General features: G+C 41.9%; 1 protein-coding gene across 1 annotated transcript in view; it reads right to left on the reverse strand.

Moving 5' to 3' along the window:
- FRAS1 (Fraser extracellular matrix complex subunit 1) overlaps positions 1–16,657 on the reverse strand; it is a 523,356-nt gene that overhangs the window by 260,418 nt on the left and 246,281 nt on the right. Inside the window, 1 exon segment of the mRNA XM_060247149.1 lies at positions 14,961–15,095. Within this exon segment, the coding sequence (XP_060103132.1) occupies positions 14,961–15,095 (135 nt within the window).

The following is a 16,657-nucleotide window of genomic DNA, read 5'->3' on the forward strand; positions in this document are numbered from 1 at the left end:
GTTAGCCCGGAGAGGAGGCAGCTGAGAGATGATAGGATCACCATCTTCAAGTACTTGAAGGGCTGTCATATAGAGGATGGTGTGGAATTGTTTTCTGTGGCCCCAGAAGGTAGGACCAGAACCAATGGGTTGAAATTAAATCAAAAGAGTTTCCGGCTCAACATTAGGAAGAACTTTCTGACGTCAGAGCAGTTCCTCAGTGGAACAGGCTTCCTCGGGAGGTGGTGGACTCTCCTTCCTTGGAGGTTTTTAAACAGAGGCTAGATGGCCATCTGACAGCAATGAGGATCCTGTGAACTTAGGGGAGAGGTATTTGTGAATTTCCTGCATGGGAGTTATTTTTTGAGGTAGAGGCACCAAGTTTTCAGCATAGCATCTGATGCCTTTCCTCAAAACACCCTCCAAGTTTCAAAAGGATTGGACCAGGGGGTCCAGTTCTATGAGCCCCAAAAGAAGGTGCCCCTATCCTTCATTATTTCCAGAGGGAAGGCATTTAAAACGTGTGCAGTCCCTTTACATGTGATGGCCAGAACTCCCTTTGGAGTTCAATCATGCTGGTCACAGCCTTGATCCTGGCTCCATCCCCAATGTCTCCTGGCTACACACCAAAGTCCCCAGATATTTCTTGAATTGGACCTGGCAACCCTACTGCCAACTCTATGATTCTATGATCTTTGTACCACACCTGCTGTCAGCAATTGGGATGGATAAAGGGTAAGGGAAAGTTTAGCTGTACTAACTCAAATCAGCCATGAGGAGAGAATTACAGAGAAGCGACAGACACAGGCACATCTTCCCACACCCCACTTGGCAGATCCATTTAAGAGCCGCTATTATAACTGTCAAGCCTAATCTGCAAAATGGTTCTTCGAAGCGGGGATCGTTAACCTGCCTGGGAGCTGACCACAGCCCCTTCTACAGAGAAAGCCACCAACGATCTCGATCAGTATGTCAGGTGAGAAGTCCCGCGGTAGGCCGAAATGCCCTGTCAGCCATCGCCCAGTTTGGGCTGCTGCTCAGGTGGACGTTCGGAGCTCCCAGGCCCCCGATGAGAGCCAATTACGCGATTCATCACGGCCTGATTTAAAAGACAGCAGAAGGGCTATCGATTTCCCGCCGCGTTGTCTCTTTTTCCATTTGTCTGTGCTGCTCTGTAGAGAAGGTGGAGATCGAAAGAGAAACGGATCCATGGCAATGGTGCCAGGTAGCAGACATTGTCTCAGACACGTTGGCTATGTCACGTCTTTCTTAAGAATGGCTAAATGCCCTACAGAAAAGGAGAAGGACCATGGAGGGCAAGGAATGCTGAAGGAGTGCCACACGGTGCGTATTATGAAAGCCTGGTGGGGTGGGCGGAAACTGCTATCAAGTTACAGCCAACTTAGGGCAACCTTGTAGGATTTTCAAGGCAAGAGGTGGTTTGCCATTGTCATTGCCGGCCTCTGCAAAGTGACCCTGGACTAACTTGGTGGTCTTCTATCCAACTATTTTTTTCCCAATTTAAATTTTATTGAATTTGTTAAACTTAACTGACGTAACAAACAAAGGAGGTTTCATTCCAGTTGCTAAGCAGGATCAACTCTGCCTAAGTTCCGAGATCTGATAAGGCCAGGGTAACCGAGGCTATCCAAGCAAGGCAATGAAACCTTACAAGCATGAAAGACCTCTCAAGTTAATCTTCTTAACCAGGTCCTTTTTTGAGCAGGAACACAGTTCCGGATGGCATGGCATCAGGGGGTGTAACCTAATATGCAAATGAGTCCCTGCTGGGTTTTTTTCTACAAAAAAGCCCTGTGTGAAGCAATGTTGGTGTCAGGGGGTGTGGCCTAATATGCAAATGAGTTCCTGCCGGGCTTTTTTCCTTTATAAAAGCCCCGTTCTTAACTGTTGATATTTTAAATAAATGGTAACCCTATTATTCTGTTCCTTCTTTCTTCTTTTTTTTGTATTCACTTGTTTCTCTATCTGCAGTAAAAGAAACTTGATTTACTTAAAATATTGCCCTTCCACAGGGCTTTTTTTGAGCAGGAACACACTTCTGGTGGGCTTGGCATCAGGGGGTGTGGCTTAATATGCAAATGAGTTCCTGCTGGGCTTTTTCTACAAAAAACCCTGCCCTTCCAAGGTATTTTTTTTTTAATTCACTTCCCCCCACTAAAGCTGACCAATTAAGTATACTGCATTCAGACATCGTGAACAATTTGATCTAGGTATGAACACATCCCTGATTTGGGCACCTGTGTCTTCCTCCTCTGCTCTTCTCACACCCAGAGCCACTGTCAAAGATTTCCTGATATTGGACTCCAGCTTGCTGTGCTGTCTAAACAGGGGCACCTTAACACATTAAGGTTAGTTTTCTTCTGACAGACCAGGATTCTAAACCACAGTTAAACTGTGGTGTTGAATCTCTATTACTGGGGGAAAAAACAAGACCCCATTCATTAAGATGCCTGAATTTGGATGTTATAACATCCAATTTGGATTGCCATGAAACCAGGAAGCACCATCTACAAGGGGGGGGGGGGAGTGTACTGTCAAAACAGACCGATGTGTGTTGTCAGGAAGTACATTCTAGTCTTAGGAAAGGAAAGGAAAAGTCCCCTGAGCAAGCACCAGTCGTTTCCGACTCTGGGGTGATGTTGCTTTCACAGCGTTTTCACGGCAGACTTTTTTTTACAGGGTGGTTTGCCATTGCCTTCCCCGGTCATCTACAATTTCCCCCCGGCAAGCTGGGTACTCATTTAACTGACCTCAGAAGGATGGAAGGCTGAGTCAACCTCGAGCCGGCTACCTGAAAACCCAGATTCCACCGGGGATCGAACTCAGGTTGTGAGCAGAGCTTAGGATTGCAGTACTGCAACTTTAACACTCTGCACCACGGGGCAAATTTCTTAAGTCTACTGCAATACAGACACTTTTCTGTAATCCCTTCCTTTTCTAAAACCGAGAAGGCCTCTCGAAAGGATGCGAGCTAGTTACAAGATGGAGTGTAGATATGAGCAAAAATCTTTGTGTCTAAAATATGTAATTCCCTGTGTCCCTACATATGACCTTTTTGTCACTCAGGGAGTCTATGAATATTAAGTTACTGTTCCTTACAGATTTCCAATTTCCCCTTTGTAATGAAGTTATGGCTCTTTCAGAGAAATGCCTGTCAAGGAAGAAAGCTCCATAGCAAATTACTTTACTCTGAGATCTCCATTCTGGGAAAAACGCCGGCAGAGAAGAGAGATGATTAAGAAAGCATGAACTGCCAGCTTCTCAGCAAAACAACCTTACTGGATAGAATGACTCAAAAGTCACTGATTCCTCCCTTGATCTAAAAATGCCCCCAAATTCAAACTTTCCTTGCCTATTTGAAGTTACTCTCTAGCTCTCCACAGGAGTAACTTTCTCGGTCCTTCACGCTTAGCCCTTCCACAGTGGACATTATAATGACGGGTTTTTCCTTTGTTGTGGAAGTGCACAGCCGCGGGCCCAAAGTTATCACAAAAGTCCTTCGTGGAGCCATCTCTGATGCCAAATCACAGTGCAAGAATATCCAATGGGCATAAAGTACACCATTTGTAATGTCCTACACAGTCATTTCTGCAAGGCTTTTTTTGCAGAAAAAGCCCAGCAGGAACTCATTTGCATATTAGGCCACACCCCCTGACATCAAGCCAGCCAGAACTGCATTCCTGCTCAAAAAAAGCCTTGCATTTCTGGAAGCTGTCATAGGTAACTTGTTGTAGTGTGTTGAATAATTACTACAGTTGTAATAACAAGTGAGCACGCAGGGTCTTCTCACTGGTGGCACCCAGGGTATGGGATTTCCTCCCTAGAGATGTTCACCTGGTGACCACCCTTCTCCCCTGCTGGGGACAAATTAAATCAGGCATTTGGTTGAGTGACTGGGCAAGAAAGGGGATAAAACTTCCCACTGCTCACTTGTTTTGTTTGCTTTTTTAACTGTGGTTACTGATATTTTATTATTTTATTATTATTTGCTTCAGCGGGGAGGGCAGGATATAAATCAAATCAAATAAATAAAAGCAAATAAGTAGCCATCCTAGGGACTTTTAATTTTAAAAAGAGGCATATAAATATATCATCCCTTTTTCCCAGGCAAAACTGGCTCAAATAATTTTTTTTAGAAATACAAATGACTTCAAATTTTGATCCAAATATTCCTTAAGGAGAGGAGCCTCTGCTGGAGCTCGATACAGAACCAGTGCAGCCAAGATGGGAAGACGGGGGGCGGGACAGGGGGGCTTCCAGAATCCCATGTGAATTAGGTTCTCTGAACACCCAGCTTTCACACGAAAATGCATGCACAAAACCTGAACCACAGGAATTTAAATGAAAGGTGCTTGCTGGATGCTACTGCACAGCTATGATAGGGCAACTGCATAAATTTAGGCGGGGGGACCAAAACTTTGGATATCTCCCACACACATCACAAGTGACATTCCATCCTGATTTAGAAAAGAAGAAAGAGACTGCAGATTTATACCCCACCCTTCTCTCTGAATCAGAGACTCAGAACGGCTTACAATCTCCTATATCTCCTCTCCCCACAACAGACACCCTGTGAGGTGAGTGTGGCCGAGAGAGCTCTCACAGCTGCTGCCCTTTCAAGGACAACTCCTGCAATAGCTATGGCTAACCCAAGGCCATTTCAGCAGCTGCAAATGGAGGAGGGGGAATCAAACCCGGTTCTCCCAAAGGAGAGGGGGGGGGGGGGTTCTGTAGTTGCATGCATCTGATGAAGAGAGCTGTGTTTCTCGAAAGTTTATTTTAGAATAAAACTGTTAAGTCTTAAAGGTGCTACTGGACTCTTCACTATTCTGCAACAGCAGATCAACACAGCTAACTCCTATAGACAGGTAGTTTCTCATGTGATTGCATGCATCACCTGGAGAGTTACCACTTAAAAATGGTCCATTGTATGCAGTATTTTACAAGGGGAGGTGCCATTTCCTTCCTGCATATGCATCAAGCCTCCCCCCCCCTGCCCCCAGCCCCCCAGCCAAAGTAAGGAAAGTGGGAAACAACAGATTTACAAAGGAATGCCAAAACCCAAAGCTTTCTCCACAGGTTTTGTTTTTATGCAGAAAAGTGAAGCCAGGCAGAACTAAAGCAAATTGCTTGAGCTCCCCAGAGGGAACGCGGAAGAAATGTTCCCAGCCACTTTCTCCCCACCGATATGCATGAGTGCGAAATGTGGATGAAATGCACTATGAATGAACTGCAAAACCAGTAATAATAACATGAAACAAATAGCCACGCTCAACCGCAGGAGCCTCAGCAATTAAGAACGCCAAAGGTAAGCTGGGGGGGGGGGGCATAACGAGCGTAAGCAGGGGACACTACGGCTCCACTATGTGGAAAAGGCTATCTTTTCTGTGTGTCCTTTGCTCCTCGTTGTACAATCTCAAAACTGGGACTTTGTACTGAGTCTCACATTCCAAGAATCCCAGCTTTCAATTTGCCAATCGCACTAGGTTTCTAGTCCTTGGAGGAAACACTGGAAACGTAAAACATAAAGCATTTGAAAAGCATTTCCTGCGGGAGTTGGAACATCAACTGGTTTTGCTAGAAGACTGAGGCTACATCTCCTGCGCTGCTGACTGCTAACTAGCAAGCCCCATTTTCAGCACATCAACAGTGCAACCCAGGGCTTTTTAGGTAGAAAAAGCCCAGCAGGAATTCATTTGCATATTAGGCTACACCCCCTGACACCGAGCCAGCCGGAACTGCGTTCCTGTGCATTCCTGCTCAAAAAAGGCCCTGGTACAATCCTAGTAGGGCTGCCATTTTCCCACTGGAGGTAAAGGATCCGCTGCCTCCATCTCTTGTTTCCCACTGCCACTCCTATGGCTGATGGGAGAAAAATAATGTAAAATAAAATAAATTTCAAATTCTTAGGGCATTAGAACTGAGGGGGGAAAACTTACAAATGACAGTCTCTGAAAGTGTGCTTTTCTTGCCTCTGTCCACAGGATTTAGGCCTTCTCGGCAAAGAACGACTTTGAGTATAGCAGTTTTTACAAACATAACCTTTTAACAAGATGTATTAACTATGAAAACGGCATGCGCCAAAAAGAATGGCTGATAGAGAATTCTCCGTCTCACACAAGCACGCACATTTTTCAGTGCGGCTAAATACAGCCGTCACTGGATAATCTGAACACATAAACTCTGGATCATTGTCAGTTGTTCCATCTGGCTGCTTTGTGTTAATTCTAGCACAGCTTATTTAAATTCTTCACGTCTTCTGTTCTGTTTCATTTTAATTATGGTAACTGACCTCTGAGCGATGTGGCAGGAATCGAAATAATCGTGGTTTTCTTTCTTTTTAAAGAATAGTGTATTCTTTTGTATAAACCCGTCATGACTACTGGTATTGAGGAGGGGGGCAGTGGCTACTCTAATTGATCCATCTCTTTCTAATTACATCATGTATAAATAGTAATGGAAGAATTCAAGGATTAACTGAGATTCAAACTCTGTTCCGCCTCTAACAAGCTACCCAAGGTTGACTCACACTGGCAGGACATTCACTGCCACAGGAGGTGGCGGCAGCTACAAGCATAGCCAGCTTCAAGAGGGGACTGGGGGGGCGTGGCGTCGCACGCATAGGGAATGGACGCCTGAAAGCAGAGCTCCTTACTTACCCCTGCCAAATCCACTTAAGCAAGCGCCCAGCGTTGTTGTTTGTTTTCTTTTCTTTCTTTAATTAGTATGGGAACAGTAGATGGTCAAAAGCCCAGATCAAAAAGAAATTCAAGGAACTCTGTTAAAGACTATTTTCCAAAAAAGCCCAAGGCTAAGGCCTCAGGAAAAGCAAGCAGCCCTGCAAGCAAGATGGCGTCGGAAGGAGGGGAAAACACAGCAGCAGACCTAGCTTCATTTCGTTCTGAGGTAATGGAGGCTTTTCAAAAACTGGAACAAAATATGACTGACAAAATATCTGCCATGATCCAGCCCCTTTCTGCTCAATTGGAGGGTTTCAAAACGTCCTTAGAGAAGGTGGCAGAGACGGCAGATTCTGCTTTTAACATGGCAAGTGCTGTGCAGGAGGACTCTCAGTATTTTTATAAAAGAGATGAATGGGCCACTGATAAAATTATTGCACTTGAGAACCAACTGAAATTGGGGAATGTTAAAATTCGTGGGCTCCCCGAGAATTCTGCCTCCCCCTCTGATTTAAAAACTCTTATAGTCTCCTGGTTATCGAAGGCATTGGGTTTTTCTGACTCTGATCTCTGTGCCCTGGAAACAGTATATAGAATTGGCCCATTGCGCAGACAGAAAACTTCGTTGCCTAGGGACATTTTAGTCCGTTTCTCTTCTGCCTCAGTGAAATCCAAGTTGCTGCAAAAAGCCCGGGCTATAAATCCTCTTCTGCTAGGAGATTACAACGTCCAAATTCTACAGGATTTGTCTTCTGAAACCTTGCAAAGGCGGAAAAATTTGAAGCCAATTATAGAAATCCTGAACAGGGAAAACATCAGATATCGATGGGTTGCTTCGTACAAGCTGCAAGTTACAGTGCAGGATCAGTCATTTGTAGCTGCAGATCTCGACTCAGGCCTATGCATGCTCCGCGATATGAATCTTCCTGTTCCCACCGGCCTTCTGGAAGCAGCCTCACATGTTCATTCAATAACTTCAGATACTAGATGGCGTCGTGTGCCTTTGAACCGTCCTGATCGGCCTGTTTCTTCTAGAAGCTAAATGCTGGAACTGTTGCTATGCAGAAATCCCCCCCCCCTTTTTTTTTTTTTTGTTGTTGTTGTTGAGGATTCCTGGCGTCCTTTTCCCCCTGACATATAAGCTTTGCCTACCAAACTGCTGACTTATAAGCTTTGCCTACGTGGTGCTTATGAAGCAGTGTTTATATATGAAATTGGGGGGTTCCCCCCCTTTTTTTTCCCCCCTTGTTATTTATATTTTTTTGAAAGCAATGTTATGAATGTGAGGGAGTTATTAATTTAAATCAACTCATTAAAGGAAATCTTCTTGGTTGATTGGGTATGCATGATTGGAAGAGTGGAGTGACTTGGAATATATGGTTTAAAAAGTAAGTGGAAGTAGGTGTTTGAATGGGGAGGCTGGGTGACGAGAGAGGGTGTGGGAGTGAGTGAGAGAGTGAGAGAGAGTGAGAGGGGGGGTAGATCTGAGTGAGAAACTTGAATAGTATGATCAGGGCTTTATATCAATATATTTCTTTTTACTGTGAGTTAATGAAGTGTCAGGTCCTTTTCCCTTCCTTTGTGAATTCTTGAATGGAAATGAGTGTGTGAGACAGAGGGTTGGTAGGGAATGTATGTGTGTGTCAGTTTGTGCCGTATGATATTATGAGGGTTTGGAAATTTGTTTCCCTTACTATCACATCTCCCTACATAGGCTTATAAGAGGCTGAAGGATAGTTGGTGGGGAGTGTTTGGGGAGATCAGTATTTAATAGTGTTCACAATTCTGTTTAAAGTTTCATTGTATTTTTATCATAGTGTCTTAAGTCTCACTATAACTTTGTGATCGAGATCCGATGCTGTTACACATGGTATATTAGTTTGCCTGTACTTATCTTTAATTCACTAATCTGAGTTGATAAAAGGCACAGATTTTATTATATGTAGCTTTCTAGGCATTTTAGCCTTGATTCAATCAGCTTTGTGTGGCCTTTCATTATAAAACTCTCTATACATTCGGCTCTGTTATTTTGTTTATAAATTTTAATTTTGCTGGGTTGATATTGTTAAATATAAGCATTTTTGGCAGAGAGGGAGAATGGAGAACTTCGGTTTTTTTTAAATAGCTCCATTTGGTAGTTGTTGCTAGTTGTGTGGTGTCTTCAGCAAGGAAGACTTCCGCTTCAAATTTAACCTTTTAAGTAAGTAGTTGTTGTTTTCCCAAGTTTGGGTTAACAGAGTTGGAGGGTGAGTTAGTGGCTAGTGTCTGTTAATGCTAGACCACTGGTGTTGGTTATGGTTTTTTGTTTTTGTTATGGGCAGCATAACTGTATTGAATTATTATGGTTTTAGCTGGAAGTTTTTTAAAGCCTTTGATTTGAAATCTGTCCTCATACCTTTGAAATTTGATCTACAGGATTCATCTCGAGCTATCCTGGTGGCACCTGGGTTAAATGCTATAAATTGTAATAATTTTGATAACCTTGGTTTTTTCCTCTTTCAATTATGGCAGAGTGCCACTTGAAATTTCTTTCTCTAAACTGTAACGGGCTAAATAATTTAATTAAGAAAAAACGGGTTGCCTCTGCCATCTCTCGTCAGAAACCAGATATAATTTTTTTGCAAGAAACTCACCTTAAGGGTAACCAGCCCAGGGTCTTCCAGTCCAAATTTTTTGCTCATCAATTTCAAGCTTATGGGTCTTCCAAAGCAAGAGGTGTGGCCATCCTAATAGGTAAATCAGTCCAATTCACTTTTGAAAATTCCTCAATTGACCCTAGGGGTCGGTATATTTTTATCAATGGGGTCTTTAATGGTAGCCCTTATACTCTGGCATCGGTGTATGCTCCAAATGATGGGCAAATTGCATTTATTAAAGATACGTTGTCACAACTTCAAACCTTTCATACAGGGCCCATTATCTTGGGAGGAGATCTCAACTATGTTGTTAATCCTTCTTTAGATAGATCTCAAAAAAGCCTGCTACCTATATCTGCCAATAAACGGTCTCAATCAAAAGATTTGAATGGCCAAAATGATTTAGCTCAAGTTTTTCAATCCTATAATCTGTCAGACATTTGGAGAAGCAGACATCCAAATGAAAGAGATTATACCTTTTTTTCTTCTCGTCATCAAACTTATTCCAGAATAGATTTTCTTTTAGTTTCAGATTCTATTTCTAATCTTTTTTCTAAAGTAGAAATTGGCCCAATGATTTGGTCTGATCATGCATGGTTGGAAGGGTATATGTCAGGCGTTACTGACAGATCTTTTTCTTTTAATTGGAGATTGGATAGTAAACTTCTGTCTATGAAATCGGTTACAGATTCCATTGAAAAAGACATTAAAGAATTTTTTCAATTCAATATGGAGTGTGGAGTACCCCAGCATATAGTTTGGGATTCTTTTAAAGCTGTAATTCGTGGCAGATTTATGGCTATTGCCTCTTCGTATAAAAAAGAAAAAGAAAAAATTAGATCTGATTTGGTTGCTAACATTACCAAATTGGAAGAGAAATTTAAAAAATTTGGTAGCAAAAAAACTTATTCAAAACTTCTTATAGAAAGAAAAAAATTAGAATCTCTTGACGTCTCCAAGATTCAAAAACAAATGGCTTTTATAAAACAAAAATATTGGTTTCGAACTCCTCAATCTCTTAAACTCCTATCATGGAAGGTTAAAAAGAGAGTATCCTCAATGGCTATTTCTTCCATTCGTTCTAAAACTGGTACCTTGAAACATTCCACTAAGGATATTGTAGGAGTGTTTAAAAAGTACTATTCGTCTCTATATTCCTCCCAGCATCCATCAGCAGACCTTATTTCATCTTTCTTAGACACTCACTCAGTTATTAAGCCTGTCTCTCCTGAGGTTAAATCCTTTTTGGACAAACCTTTTACTGCACTTGAAATACAGGAGACTATCAAGTCTATGAAATCCAATAAATCTCCAGGCCGAGATGGCTTTATACCAGAATTTTATAAATTTTTTAACATTTTGTTGGCTCCCATCTTGGCAGACGCCTGTAATCAGTTTGTACAGTCTGGTTCTTTCCCTGTTACTTGGTCACAGGCAAAAATCATACTTCTTCCAAAGAAGGACAAAGACTTACTAGACCCTAGTTCATACAGGCCGATATCGCTCCTTAATTGTGATTATAAGATTTTTACAGCAGCTCTGGTGGCTAGGCTTAATACCTTTATAGGGAACTGCATTCATCCTGACCAATCGGGCTTTATCCCACACCGTGAGTTAACGGACAATACTAGAATGGTCCTTGATGTTATTCAATACTGCCGGAAATTTAATATTGAGTCTTCTTTTATCTTGTCTATTGATTTTGAAAAAGCCTTTGATTCCGTGGAAGTTCCTTATCTTACAACCTTACTGCAGAAAATGAACTTTGGCCCGAATTTTCTGAAGATAATCCATTCTTTATATAAATCGCCTTCTGCTATTCTTTCTATTAATAATTTGGATTCTGAAGAATTTAATCTTTTCAGAGGGACGAGGCAAGGTTGCCCATTGTCTCCTCTGCTTTTTGCGATCGCAATAGAACCTCTTGCTAATGCTATCCGTGATACCAATATTATCACTGGTATCCCTATTAGAAAGAAACAAATTAAGGTGTCTTTGTTTGCAGATGACCTAGTGCTTTTTGTTACAAAACCTAAGTCTTCTTTACCGGCTGTCTTTGATTTATTATCTGTATTTTCTTCTATATCAGGCCTTCGAGTAAACCCATCCAAAACCATTCTTTATCCCATCACAATTTCGGATGCGCTCCAAGACTCCATCTACTCTAATTATCACTTTAAAAAAATTGATAGATATTGGACATATTTGGGGATCAATATACCTTTGAAATTGGGAGATATTTTTAAAGTTAATCATCATTTATTGATTAAGGACATTCTTACCCTGCAAAAGAATAAAAATTCTTCACTCATTCCCTGGAATGAAAAAATTCAGATTATTAAATCTTTTATTTTCCCCAAATTTCTGTTTTTATTTCGAGCCATTCCTATTCTTATTCCTGAGGATTTATTTGTGGGTTGGCGTCGTTCGTTCTTAAGATATATTTGGAACAAGGGCTTGTCTAGAATAGGGTATGCAACTCTTATTCGTTCTAAATCCTCAGGGGGTCTGGCTCTTCCGGATCTCCATAAATTTTATGAAGCTGCCATTTTAGGTGGTCTTATTAGATACCATGATGCTGACTTAAATTCAGGTTGGAAGGCCCTAGAAGATACCTATCTAAATAACAAATCGTTTCACTCTATATTATGGGAATTTCCGAAGAATAGACCTCCTATTATCTCCTCCAACCTTTTTCTTAAAGCTATTTTTCAGATTTGGGACAAACGTCGCCTCTCTTTAGCCCCTCCAATATCTTCACTATCTCATTTTGTGGATGTTTCTTGGTTTCAACCGGGGTTTTTTTACAAGTCTTTTCCAATTTGGAAAAAATATAACCTTTCTAGGTTTGTGGATATTTTGTCCAATGGAAAAATGCTCGACAAAAAATCTTTGGAAGAGAAAACTGGTGGGACAAAAATCCCATGGTTTGAATACTTGCAAACTAACAACTTGGTGACATCACTCTTAAAGAAATACAATTTCAATCGACCTCTTACTTTCTTTGAACACTTGCTATATTCTCCTTTTTTAAAGCGGAAGGGACTGATTTCATTTATTTATAAGGGTTTGCTAGACACTGATGCTGTTGATTTGTTATCCTATCAAGAAATTTGGCAAAGGAATAGTTCAATTAATTTTCAGGAGGATGTTTGGCAACAAATCTGGTCATCTCCTTCGTATGTTTCAAAATCATTGAATATACAATTACAAACTCAAAAAATTTTGTTTCGGTGGTATTTAACACCTCAGAGATTAAGCCATATGGCGATAAATCAATCCTCCAAATGTTGGAAAAATTGTGGAGAGGTGGGCACATTTACACACTGCTGGTGGTCTTGCCCGAGGGTGCAGTCGTTTTGGGCAGTAATTGTGGCAAAAATCAAGGATATCACGGGCTATAGTTTACCCTTAAGATTGGAACTCATTTTGCTTGACTGTTGGAAAGATATTTCTATTACTTCTCTCAATAAATCCCTGATATCCCTTTTACTAGCTGCTGCTAAAATGGTGTTAGCCCAATTTTGGAAATCTCCCAATATTCCTCCAGTTAAAGCCTGGTATGCTAAAATCTGGGAGGTCTATGCGATGGACAAGATAGCAGATAGTTTATGCAATATAAACAATTCAGAAAGTAACGAATCTCTGATGTACAAGTGGCTTCCATTTCTTAAATTTTCTTTTGGTCCTGTAGATCAGATGCGTACATGTATACCTGGTAGATATTATGACATTATTAATTTGATGTAATTAATATATGGACAGAGTATTTATTTTTTTAATTCAGCTGCCAATTTTGTATGTGTGTGTGAATGTATGTATGTGTTGTTTTGTTTGTATTTTGTATATATATATATATTTTGTGTTCTGCTGGTATGCTATGCTTATACACAAAGAATGATTGCAGATACAGTCATTGATTGCTTTATTTGTATGTTTATTAAATTCAATAAAAAAGTTTTTGGACCAAAAAAAAAAAAAAAAAAAAAAAAGATGATCTGGCTCCCTGGATTCAGTCTGTGGTCCAGCAATCACTGTGATTTCCCAGTAAAAAAAAAAAAAAAAAAAAAAAAAAAAAAAAAAAGAGGGGACTGGATAAGCATATGGAGCAGAGGTCTATCAGTGGCTATTAGCCTCAGCTTATTGTTAGAACTCTCTGTCTGGTGCAGTGATGCTCTGTATTCTTGTGCTTGGGGGTGGGGAGGCACAGTGGAAGGGCTTCTAGCCCACTGGTGGACCTCTTGATGTCACTTGGGGGTTTTTTGCCACTGTGTGATACAGAGTGTTAGACTGCATAGGCCACTGACCTGATCCAACATGGCTTCTCTTGTGTTCTTATGACCAATGTTCCCTCTACGCTGCAGCGTCTTGTGAGCAAAAATTCTACTTTGTGAGCTACTGGTATCAAGGTTGTGGGCTGTGCTCTGGGGCCATTTTTCCTGAGCTAAGACAGAAAAGTGTGTGCTAGAGGCTCAAAATCTGTGAGCTAGCTCACGCTAACTCAGCTTAGAGGGAACACTGCTTATGACATATTCGATTGAAAGGAATTTATTTATTTATAATTCGAATTCCGAAACCGCCCTTCTCAAAGCGGTGAAAAACAGTAAAAAAAACCCTATATGTTAGAACAATTTTAATAATTCAATAAATAGCTAAAACAGTCTCCGATGGTGCTGAAACTTCAAAGTTCCAGAAATGATGTCAAATTGGCTTGTAAAATTCAGTTGATTTGCAAATTATACAATACAATCCCAACTTCTATTATAATAAAAATAACACGTACTTAACATGGTCCCATGAACATTAAGACCAGGGGTGGCCAAACTGCAGCTCGGGAGTCACGTGTGTGGTTCTTGAAGCCCCCACTGCCTGTTGGCCAACTTGGAAAAGGCATTTCTCTTTTTAAATCACTTCTCCAAGCCAAGCCAGCCAGTGGCTTGGAGAATGCACGTAAAGCTAAAGTTGCTTTAGGGTTTGTAGAATCTTTCGGGATCAAGTGCCGTGTTCTACTGGAGAAAGTTTTCCTTCCAGACGTTTCGTTCTCAGCTGCGGAGAACATCCTCGGTGGCGTTGCAGCCGGAGCAGGCGCTCAGGCCTTCTTGGCTGCTGTGCATTGACTCAATGCACAGCAGCCAAGAAGGTCTGAGCGCCTGCTCCGGCTGCAACGCCACCGAGGATGTTCTCCGCAGCTGAGAACGAAACGTCTGGAAGGAAAACTTTCTCCAGTAGAACACGGGACTTGATCCCGAAAGATTCCACAAACCCTAATGATGTTACCAGCCATGAAAACCTGAATTCTTTGATAAAGTTGCTTTCTTTCCATCTCTACCTCCCTCTCCTCCCCATCTATTTTCCTTCCTTCCTTCCTTCCTTCCTTCCTTCCTTCCTTCCTTCCTTCCTTCCTTCCTTCCTTCCTTCCTACCTTCCTGTCTTGCAGCTCTCAAAATCTGATGCTCATGTCTTGTGGTTCTCAAACATCTGACACTATTCTGTGTGGCTCTTACGTTAAGCCAATTTGGCCACCCCTGCAGTAAACTGAATGTACTGATTTCAGTATTTATTTTTCCCCTTATGCTTCCAACTTCCTTCCTCTTCACAGTTGTGTTCTAGTTCATATCAGCGGAGACAGGCAGACAGACATTACCTGTACACTGAAGGGGTCCTGGGAAGAACCCTTCCCCACATGATTGCACACACTGGCCATTCTTCAACAGCAGTGAATCTTGACATGAACTGCACGTGAATGCATTGGTGCAGGTGGAGCACGTATTCTTGCAGGCTGTTCAAAGCAGGAGAAAAAGAAAAGAGTGATTTTCTTAAATGAGGTAGGAATCAACAACTTTGACTCAAATACAGTCCCTTTGGGCAGATCTGAATTCTGTGCACAAACTAAGAAAACTACCATTCGGGCCTTCATATTGTGAGGAGTTTCAAATACAAAAAAAAAAAAAAATCACTACAATTATCATTTCTGGTAATGCTATGGCACACTTAAATGGCCTAAGTTAGAGCATCAGAATAGCTTATTCAAGCTGTACCCTTTGGAGTACTACCTAGCCCAGGGGCCAAATCAGGCTCTCGAGCAACTGGCTATCCTCTGCTTCCTTCTCCCCCTCTCTTGCTTCCTTCTGCATCACAGTTTGCTTTGCCAGGCTGCTCAATCACACAGGAGCTACAGAGCAAAACCTCTATTTTCTCCATTAGCTGAGGCTCCTCCCTTGGGGAGGAAAGGAGGAGGGAGAGCTTGCTTTGGCAGTCTCTCTCAACCATACAGCAGAGCTACTGAGCCAAGCCTCTCTTACTTCAATTGGCTGATGCTCCTCCCCTCCTGGTCCCCTGGGGAAGGGAGGAAAGAGCCAGAGCTTCCTTTGCCCAGTTCCCTGGATCCCATGGGAGAGAAACAAAGAAAGCACCTTTAAAACCAGTGAGTGCTAATGTTTAAAGCATGTTTAATTTTATTTTAAAAACCCCTTTAATTGTGTTTGTCTATGTTCTTTATAAAGTTTATATCTCTGCTACCTGGCATTATATTTTATGACACACATGGCCCAACCCGACAAAGTCTCATATGTGTCAGATCCAGCCTTCCTGACCAAGCCCATAGTTGCTAATCCACGGCCAAGAGGGGTTGGCTGGAAGAGGCAGTGATGGTGGCCAGGGGAATTGGTAACAACCCAGCTTTCAGGAGATGTCCTGTTCTGGCTCAGGACCCCTCCATTCTCTCCTCAGTGTGGCTTCGAAGCAAAATTACTTGCTGGTATCACAGATCTAAGGCATTGTAGAAAGATCAACAATGCTGGAGGAAAGGCTGTGCAGATGGTTGCCAGGATCGGCTAAAGGGCTGCAGACAGGGCTGTGGGGGGCATGATGCTGGCTGCAGCTTCAAGCCAATTCCTGAAAAAAAAATTAGTAACATAGGTAGCTCTAGGAATTGTTGAGAGGTCTATGGTAAAACCATAGAGTCTCAGGTGATACCTAGAACTACCCTATGCCATTTCCAGTTTTTTACCAGAATTGGCGTGGTAATTGGTTTTATTTTATTTTATTTTTCTCCTGCTGCAACTCAGATCAATGAGAATGGGGGCAGGGAATCCCCACCCCCCTGACTGTGAGCTTGGCGGCCCTAAACGTGTGACATTTCTAACAATTTAATGAGAACAAACCCAACCCTGTTGCTGCCTTAAGATATGTGGAAGTTAACAGCAGTGTTCCCTCTAAGCTTAGTTAGTGTGAGCTAGCTCACAGATTTTTAGCCTCCAGCTCACACATTTTTGTCTTAGCTCAGGAAGGATGGCCCCAGAGAACAATGATTTATGCCAGTAGATCTACCAGTAGATCGTG

Source organism: Heteronotia binoei, chromosome 9 (genome assembly GCF_032191835.1).
Source record: "Heteronotia binoei isolate CCM8104 ecotype False Entrance Well chromosome 9, APGP_CSIRO_Hbin_v1, whole genome shotgun sequence".
Lineage (NCBI taxonomy): Eukaryota > Metazoa > Chordata > Lepidosauria > Squamata > Gekkonidae > Heteronotia > Heteronotia binoei.